The 10,475-nt window shown below is 35.9% G+C and overlaps 1 protein-coding gene across 1 annotated transcript; it reads left to right on the forward strand.

Moving 5' to 3' along the window:
• The first annotated feature begins 226 nt into the window (after nt 1-226).
• On the forward strand, nt 227-1,153 carry LOC140332708 (olfactory receptor 13G1-like). The gene has a single exon (XM_072413901.1). It carries the CDS (start codon nt 227-229, stop codon nt 1,151-1,153), a length of 927 nt encoding a protein of 308 aa, XP_072270002.1.
• The last annotated feature ends 9,322 nt before the right edge of the window (nt 1,154-10,475 follow it).

The raw sequence follows: 10,475 nt of genomic DNA on the forward strand, positions 1-10,475 counted from the left end.
TATATTATACACATTCACAGGAAATGCATCTTTAGGAGTGATGGTAAAAAACATCAAGAAACTGATTTATGCACTTACAACTAACAAAGCATAAAGGTAAATTTTATGTCAGTTAACAGGCTTCGTAATAAAACTGTTTATGAATGTTTTATGGATTATCATTCATTCTGTTTATGTTTTAAATAAGGATTTTTATTTTATAGCTGACATCAAGAAAATAAACAGGATGAAAACCAATAATTCTCTAGTTTCTGAATTTATTCTCCTAGGTTTGTCTTCCCTTTCAGAGCTGGAAACACTTTTGTTTATTCTTTGTTTGTTCACTTATACTTTGGCCTTGACAGGAAATGTAACTATCCTTTTTTTGTCAATTAAAGATCCTGGCCTTAACACACCTATGTACTTCTTTCTGGCACAGCTGTCATTTCTTGATATCTGTGGCACCACGGCTATAATACCTAAGATGCTTTCAAGTTATATAACACAGTCTAAGATAATTTCTTTTTATGGATGTGCTGCACAGATGTTGTTCTTTTCATGGTCTTTGGTTGTTGAACTTCTTCTTCTTACAGTTATGTCTTATGACAGATATATTGCCATTGGACATCCACTCCGCTATGCATCAATAATGAATCGCTGGGTATGTATCAAAACAGCGTTTGCTATTTCAGTTATTGGTCTAATTAATTCCTGTATTCACACATTTAGCACTTTCCAACTTCCATACTGTGATGACAACAAGATTAATCATTTCTTTTGTGAAGTAATGCCTTTGCTAAAACTGGCATGTGCAGACATTTACATCAATGAGATTATGATTTACACAGCTGATTGCTTATTTGGAATTTGTTGTTTCCTCCTAATTTGTGTTTCCTATGTATTTATAGTTAACACAATACTCAACATACCTTCTGCAAAAGGCAAGAGTAAAGCATTTTCCACATGTGCATCGCATATTGTAGTTGTATCAATGTATTTTGGAGCTGTTATAGCTACTTATATACAACCAAAGCACAGTCACTCTGTAGAGACAAATAAAACAGTATCTGCTCTTTATGCTGTTATTACACCTTCGCTGAATCCTATCATATACAGTCTACGGAATAAAGAAGTTAAGCAGGCTTTCAGAAGAACAGTCAAGAGATCACTGTAAAATAATTGTACAAGTTAGTCCCTAAAGCAGGAGAGGAATTAGGACAATCGAACAATGGAGGCAAGTACAATCAAGTTGCCTTTGCAGAATATGGAAAGGGAGTACAGTGAGTATGGCTAAAAATAGGCAGGGCCTACAGAAAGTTTAGGTGTTTTGTGTAATGTGATTTTTCAGTGCCATCCATACTATTTTCCATCTTTCTAATTCCTAACATATTGATCCCAACAGAGACCCCAAAGTATGTTTCAGCGTTATTGTGCCCCTTAAATGTGTCTTAGCTTCAGAATCTCCCACATTGTGTCCCACATTTTATATCCTCACCTCATATTGAGCCCCAGTTGAGTGAATCTCTCCAAGACTGGAGAAGATACACTTTCTGGGTGAACCTGGGTGATCTAGTAAACCTGGTATTGATTTCCTAAGGATTTAGATTTTGGATAATAGTGTTCCTATTTTTTTCAGCAATTTTGGGTAATGGATTTCCTATTTTTTAGCAAGTTTTTTCAATCCCAGACCATATCTATTTCAGGTTTAAAGGATCACCCAGGTTCACTGATGAAAGTGTATGTTGTCCAGTCTTGGAGAGCTTCAATAAATCAGTCCTATTGTATGCAGATAAGTAAAAGCCAGCAAGTTTATGCATTCTCGTTCATCCCTAGTAGAGAGAAGGGGTGAGAACAAGGTGGGAAGGGGGGGGATCAGCATAGATAGTCAGAGGATTGGACAGGAAGGAGAGGGAAAGGCGTTCAGCAAGGATGACAATACAAGGCATAATGTAAGTGGTAGCAGTGCCCTGACCTCCCAATGCGCTGGCCTTTACTGCCATAGAACAAACAGACAGCCCATGGGGGTCTTCTTGACACCCAGCCAGCAAGTCTGCTTTTACTTTGCAGTCAAAACCACATGTTAAATCAAATGTGGTTTTTAGCTTTAAATACAGTTGGGAATGATTAGTACAACTTGGTTTAAATGCTATGTGGGGTTCCAAGAATGTTTGTTTTTCCAGACAGTAAAAAAACAGTAACCAAACAACAACACATGCAGAAATAGACATGATTCTTTATTTCTGTGTCCCAGTGTTTCAGATTTTTCTTCACATCCTGCATGTTAAAACTGTTGTCACTAGGATTAACAGTGATATAAAAATTTCTCTAGCAGAAACTAACTTGATTTTCCCTTAAAGGAAGCAGACTTCATTTTACAACATAACACACTTTTTCTTATCATTTTTTCATAATATTATCTACAATTTTTTATATATTTCTTTTTCTAATTTATAATTTTGTTCTAATTTTATTTTTAATTCTCTGGTTGACATTTTTAATGCAGCCTTTTTCACTGCCTAAAAAAGTTATATCTGTACATATATATCTTCATATGATTTAATTTACAATATGTGTATATTTATGTCCCTTGAAAACATGTAAATTTATAATTTTGTGTTTGTTAATATTGAAAGCATAGCACATTGAGTCTTGCTTCTGTTGCAGCCTAAAGTGTCAAGAAGTAAAAACTCATGTATAATATAGGAATAAATGCAACATAAAGAGGTTGTTGCTATGTGGTGTTGACTTTTTGAAGTTTGTTTTCACATATACTGTAAGTAGTTTTTCAGGAATCAATATAAAGAAGTATATACAAATTGTTAAAAGTACAAGTATTAGAGTGGTGTTAGGGAATACAGCAAGCTACACAAACAAAAAGGTAAAATACTTGGTAGTAGACAACTTTAAGATACTGCATAATAGTATAGCGGTCAATTCTGCGGTCAGGTTTAGTGGATAATCCAGCTTCACTGATAAAAGTGTATCCTCTCTACCCTTAGAGAGCTTTAATAAATCAGGCCCTTGGAGGCCCAGGATTAGAGTAGCAGAGTGCCATATTAACAGCAGTTCACATCCAAAAGCAATCCATACACTCAGGCTGACCATAAGCTTCCTATCTGAACTCCTAAATCTATGGCAAATGGTAGAAAAAGCATTCATCTTCTGGAGGAAGTTTCTATTGTAAATAACAGTCAGAAAATTCAGCACCAATGGGATCCTGCCTTAGAGTTTCTATCTTCTGGGTCCCTTCTTTTTTGACTTCTCCTACTAAAGCTAAGTCTATGAGCACTGACTACCAGACTTTTTCTCCCAGGAGCCACGGGACCGACCTGCCCTGACTATTTTAACTTCTTCTAGTAATCCATTGTGAGGGTCCACCTTAACTAAGTCCTTCACACATTTAACGTGTACCAGAATCCCATCTAAAAAGGCGCCAAACATTTTCCTAGACTCAAAAAGTGATGAACAAGGGCAGTGACTGTCTGCTACTCTTCCATGACATTGCAATAAAATGTAGCCTACCATTAATCCTTGAAGAGAACTGATCCTAGATATTAATCTGAATTCACTAAGATTATCTCTTAACCCTGGAAGAGTCCTCACTGTACTAAAGGGGTGGCACAATAGTTTCTGCAGTTACTCATTACCACTTGAAAGTAGTTTGACTCTTACTAAGTGGTATGGCTGCTAAAGTGTTAAATGGTTTAGAAGAATAACCTGTTGGTACAAATGTGAACATACATTGGACCTTAATGTACTTGTTTTAAACTGTTCTTGAAACCATTTGTCTTTATTGGTTATAGCTGACTACAACATCAGACCCAGTCCCACCAGTTCATACCATTATTTCAATAAAAATGTAACACGATGGTTTATAGAAATGAGAGAAAACCCTACAAATGAATAAAGATAAATGAGTAGGAAATCAGAAAAGAAGTCAAAAATAGACAAAAATGTCTTTATGAGTACAAAGTTGGATGTTATAAAACTTTACTAGACTAAAGAATATTATAATACTATACAAGGCTACAAGGCTGTCTTTCAACTTTCCCGCATGATGGCAAGTAGTATGTTTGAATAGTATATTTTTTTTAAAATAGCTGGTCACCCATAAAACAATTTGAAAAAATATATTGGTATTTCCAGGGAGTTTGTTTGCTATGATTTCAAGAGATTTCCAGGTGTATTTTTGTATTTTTAAGATGTCAATACTGGACTAACAAAGAATACAGCCCTAAGATCTTTAAATGACAGTCATTCATCTCAACATAAAGAAGACAGAGTTCCATATCCAAAGGATATAATACAGTGACAAAAGCAGACAAGTAAAGTCTGGCTAGGATCAAAAACACATCATAAGACATTCTGATGATGTAGGCTAAAATGTGAGGTGAGATGTCAAGTAGGACCTTTAACTGCAGTCTTCAAGATTCATTTTTTCAAGCTTCACTAATGTCTAGCTCATCAAATGCGCCTCAAAGAGAGAAGAGAAGTAGAAAAGAGAGCGTCTCTTTTTGGCAACATCTTAAAACCTTTTTTTCAGCTTACTAAAATACACAAATTGGAAAACAACATTCAATATAAGAAAGCTGCAGTTCTAATCAGAACTCCGCTAGCAATAAAAGAACGCTCTCACATATTAGGTGTTTGATAGATTATGGGTCAAAAATACAATCTGCCGTCAAAGTCTCTCCCAACGTGTTTCGCCCTGGTGGGCTTCCTCAGGGCATTTTGAGATCTTAAAGGATTACACAGCTAAGTATATATATGTACAGTAATTCAAATAAATAACATGAATGAATATTCAGTAGCATAGACTTACTTGGTATAATAACCCAGAGGGAGGAAATAGAGAATGAATTTGTTTATTTCAAATGGGAGGTGATAAACCAGAGAGTAACAAGTTTGGAGGCTTCTATATTTGAACATATAATATAATAACCATAAAAGAAATAATAATTGTATAATAATAATTTCTATAATACCATAAATAAAAAGAGAATGCAATGTAGTTCTGACTTTTAATGATACCAAACCTGTGACAAGGTTGCTTTTGTGCCAGTTTGTGCTTTTGCCAATTTGACTCAATCCTATCCTAATGATACATTTTCAATTTATGCAAACCATTTCCCTTCGCTGTGAGCATCATAATGTAGTGTTAGATGTGGAATAAAGTTCTTTTGAATAGGACCCATATATTCACATTGCGCTTCACGAATCCAGTATGATACATAAAAAGTTGTGCTAATTTTATATTATTTTAGAATATTCAGCAGACTGATACAACAGGTTAATTATATATAATTATAAATGGTGAATCAGGATTTTTCAATCTTTATTTGTGTAATCGTTTGCAATAATAGTATGTCCAGAAAATGATCTAGGAAAGTTTAAGCTGAACCAGCTGACATTTGAGTCAGGTATTTATAAAATTTGTCATATTACCTGACCAATCCAAAAACATAGAGTATCCAAAACGTCAAACATTAGAACAAGAATATTTTACTATTGGTAAAATAAAATATATAGGGGAAAAATGTGTGTTTTACGTCACAGGGCTTAGGTGATTAATCAAACTTTAGGTTTTAAATAACCATCTAAGATTTTTAAAAGACCCCTCTGTCAAGGAGGCATAGGTGATGCTACAGATCATTTTTTTAGCCTCTAGGCAAGACCCCTGATCCTTAAATTTTTGCATCTAGACTTTTTCTCAAGATCATTTATAAAGTCTGCTAGAAATTTGTATTTTCCTTTGAGAAGAGGCATTTAGGCAAGGTCCACAGGGACAGTTTTTTTTTTAACTCCTGTACCACTATTGAATGAGTTAATGTGAGTTTATACAAGCATTTAAAAGCAAGCCTTAAAATGCCTATAAAAGCCCATATTGCTTTAATTTGAATTTGTAAGTTTCTTTGCAGGCACCTAAAACTCCTATAAACTCAATTTGAGTTAAAAAAAGAGAGAAGAATAGGGAGGGCTTTTGTGGCAAGAAAGTATATTGAAACACAAAATGCTTTTACAATGGTGATAACAGAATAATATAGTATTTCTGTGCTCTTATTTCCATACATAGTCATACTTAACTTGTACCAAAGATGCCTCTTACAGCAGGACCCCTGGGCCGTGCTGTACTGTGCATGCCCGCAGGAATGCTGCGTGCAGCACTGTGCACGTCTGCAGGGATTCTGGGGATACAGTTCGATTGCACAGTAGTTCGGCCGGGACGGATCCCTCTGCCAGAGAGAGGAGACACTGCGAGCAGAGTATCAGCAGCCCTGGTCGTGCTGCCTGTTGCAGCGGTCTCCTCTAAGCTGCCCACGACCCCTGGGGTTGCCACGGGCGAGAACAACGCTGATGGGGTAAGTATCTTACAAATACTTGAATCAGTTAAAAGGTAGAAAAAAATAATATATCAACAACACATAAGTAAATGGCTAAGTAAATGAGTAAACAGGTACAATCTATAATAAATATGTACAATATATACCATCAATAACATATTCATAAGTTGATAGCAATATATAATATTTTTTAAAGCAATCATTCGAAGATAAATAAACCTATAAAGAGAATTTAGGTGAGAGCTTCATAATGAGGTTGGCTCCCAATGTAGATTATGTTTGGAGACTAGTCTAATATTAATTAACATAGGATGTTAGAATATGAAAGAAAATATCAAAACAGATAATAAATAGAACTTAGTCACTGTAAATTGTAAAGGTGCAGTATTCAATTAAAGACTAATGTGAAAATCTGCTATAAAATATAAGCATCAAAGTACGTGGTAAGCTGGGTTAAAGGAATATAATGGAATAAAATTAGTGTAATTATTTTTTCAAATATTGAGGAAGGGCACTTACCTAAAATCCTAATCGCAGCAACTATCTTAGGCAAGGCAAATATTTATTGAGAAGTTGATGATTGAAAAGAGAAAGGCTAGAATAGATCAGCCTTCCTGTAGATTATAATTGATCCAATTGCCAAAATGAATTCCTGTGCAAAAAAGAAGCGAAAGGGTCCCCTGTAGTGTTTCTATTGAGAATTCATCTGCAGTCACACCTGATTGAAAGCACTCGTGTGCCTCCTACCAGCTGTGACCACAAGTTCCCACGCTCCCCGAACTGAAATCAGATAAACTCCCAATGGAGAGTTTTAAACATATTTTTTAACACAGAGGGCCTGATTTATGAAAGCTCTCCAAGGCTGGAGAGAATACACTTTCATCAGTGAAGCTGGGTGGTCCAACAAACCTGGAATGGATCTGGTCCAGGATTCAAAACATTTGCAAGCAAATAGCAAATGACTTTGGTGAAATCCATTTCAGGTTTGTTGGATCACCCAGCTTCACTGGTGAAAGTGTATTCTCTCCAGCCTTGGAGAGCTTTCATAAATCAGGCCCAATATCGCTAAGTCGAATTCTGTGTTTTTCAGGTCTGCCTGAAATCCAACCGCCATTTTCGCGTTGAATATAGGGACAACCAGAATTTTACATTAGTTAGATGTGTTATTTATGTTTGGTATTTAAAAGTATAAGGTGAATAGTTAATAATTTGTTATAATAAAGGCCAGGAAGTAGTTTTTAAAAGCTTATAAACTTTTGTAAGCACATGCTAAAGCTCCCATTGATTTCAATGGAAGCATTTATGTGAGTTTACAGGAGTTTACTAGCAGGTAAAAATTTTAAATGTTGCAAGGAGCATTATCTATAATGCTGGGGAAAAAATCAGTGTAGACTAGGCCTAAGGTAATTGCAAAGGACAAGGTGGAACCCTTTACCTTTAGAGAAAATGAGGTTTGATCTAGGCATACAGAAGGGATTCTTCAAGGACTGTAAAAAAATTTTTTTCAAAGACTCTTAGAAAATCAAATCTATTAATCCCTTTATACTAAGCCCTTTTTCAAAAAGAACAAAATAAATGTTACTTTTGTTTATAAACATATAAAAATTCTGGTTATGCATCATAAAATTTTAAAGATGATTTTGGGCTGAGTACATAGATACCAAACAAGTACTGTATTTTTTCTGAACTCCTCATGTTTTTTTGCATCATTGGATGCAGCATGAAATGATTTGCTCTGGGCATTTTTGGGTTCAGATCTGCCAGACACAACAAATAAAAGGTGTAAAAGAAAAAACATAATGCGCATAGTGCTTTCAGTGTTTGTGATCAAGTGTGAGATCTGCCCTTTGCGGCTTTTGGCAGCCATCCTAAAATAATAACCACAATATCCACTTCATGGACCTGCAGCAGACCCGCAAAGGCGCTCTGATTACAACTAACTAAAAGCCCTAAACTGGTGTTCCATACTGATACCTATTCTTAGCCACTAACCCACTCCCCCACCAATGATTTTTAATCTGACCTCCCTTCCTAGTGCCTGTCCAACACACACCCCTACCCTTGCCACCTGGTGTCTAATCCTGACAAATTTTGGTGCCCCCAGAAAAGGCAATTATTTAGTAACATCAGATAGCAATTGCCACCTTTTTTAAATGTTAGCATAAAATATGGCTGGCAAAAAATGATATAGATTTACCCAAAATCCAAATTTTACGCTGTTAGGAAAGCTAGTGCTACCAGTATCACCAAGAAAATCAACAAGAGCAATCTACAGGCAGTTTCAAAACCATGAAAGATGCTAAGGGGTTTAAAGTGTTGTCAGAAGGTATAGTGTGAACACGTGGGAATTCCGATCTATAACTCAACTGAATGGCGACTAATTATCGATAGCTCAAAGCGGCGTTTAAAGTGTATCCTCCTTCACAATGGCAATATATTTGGGTCAGTCCCAATTGACCATTCAGTTTCTCTTTGTGAAGAATATGCCGACATAAAGAGAGTCATTGAGTTGTGAAATATCAATAACACAATTGGGTCATCTGTGTTACCATTTTAATGGTATGCTTCCTTCTTGGTCAGCAATGCGGATACACCAAGTATCCCTGTTATCTGTGCATGTTGGACAGCAGAGCTGGTGAGAGGCATTGGGTGGAAAGGAATTGGCCTCCACGATCTGCCCTAAAACCAGGTGATCCAAACATTCTGCATGACCCTTTTATTGATAGAAAGAATATTATATTCCTGCCACTGCACATGAAACTGGGTCTGATGAAGCAGTTCGTTAAACTCTGCCAACTGAAGGAGAATGTTTCAAGTACCTCATTTTGGCATTTCCTAGCCTGTCATTTGAAAAAAAAAAAAGCCCGGTGTATTTGATGATCCACAGATTTGTCAGCTCATCAAAAATGAACATTTCAATATAACAATGTCAGAACTTGAAAAAAAATTCAAAGGCATTGTCAAGGACTTTCTTGGAAACAAACAAGCAAATGATTACACAGAATTTATCTAGAAACTCTTGGAGAGCTACAAAATGCTTGGTTGCAATATGAGCATCAAGGTGCATTTTCTGCATAGCCATCTTTCTAACTTCCCAGAAAACCTTGGCTCAGTCAGTGATGAGCAAGGTGAATGATTCCACCAAGATTTGAAGGTAATGGAAGGACGGTATCAGGGTAGATGGGATGTACATATGATGGCTGACTATTGTTGGAGCATCCGGCGGGATTGTCCTAACACTTAACACTCCAGGAAAAGCTATAAGCATAAATTTTTACCTTAACCGCTTACCAGATAAATTTTCAAATGTTTTACTGTAAAAAAAAAGTCATAAAGATACAATAAATCGTTTGTATGAACAAAGAAAAATCAAAATAAACAGTACATTCAAGGTATTTCAATATTTTTTCATTGTATGTAAAATTTGTATGCTTTTTTAACAAAAAAGGAGGGTACCAGGTATAATAAAAACTAGATGTGATAGCAAAAAAACTGGGGACATTTCTGGATTAACCACCCAAAAATTTGTAAAAAAACAAGTGTAAGATTGCTTTCCCCAGTGTTATGCGTTCCCTAGTGTTATGCATGTGTAAATAATAAAAGCATACTATATCACATTACATGTTTTCATTATGTTTCAGCTATCTGTCAGAAAGTTAATAATAATATAAATTATAGAATTGAACACAAAAAATGTTTAAATGTTTATGCAAAGGACTTTTGTTGGGTGCCTTTAAAGGGAAAATGTTAATTAAGTCGGATTTAATCAGGTTTATCCATCCATGTATAAACTGAAAGGGGAGTTTCTGTGCTATTTCAATGATGGGCCAGAGATGCAGCCATCAGACACACATATAACTATTAATGGAAACGGGCAAGGTACAAATATGACGGGCAATATCAGATTCAAACACAGGTTGTCAGGGGGAGCACCAAGCAAAGGAACTGTCAAAACTAAATGACCAAAATGTATGTTAACTAGATCACTGGAGCTAAAGGGGTCAGTTGTATGGGTCATGCATGTTAACAAGATCAATGGGGCAAAAGGGGACACTACGAAAGGGCCTCAAGATCTTTGGAAACACTCACTGGCATGCTAGGATTTAGGAACACAGGTACTGGCGCCTTGGGCTTGCAGCCATTTTTTCTGTGCAG

Source organism: Pyxicephalus adspersus, chromosome 6, assembly GCF_032062135.1.
Source record: "Pyxicephalus adspersus chromosome 6, UCB_Pads_2.0, whole genome shotgun sequence".
NCBI classification, from domain to species: domain Eukaryota; kingdom Metazoa; phylum Chordata; class Amphibia; order Anura; family Pyxicephalidae; genus Pyxicephalus; species Pyxicephalus adspersus.

What these genes read in the sequence shown, in the direction of transcription:
- LOC140332708 (XM_072413901.1), top strand. Translation starts at nt 227, where the DNA reads ATGAAAACCAATAATTCTCTAGTTTCTGAATTTATTCTCCTAGGTTTG.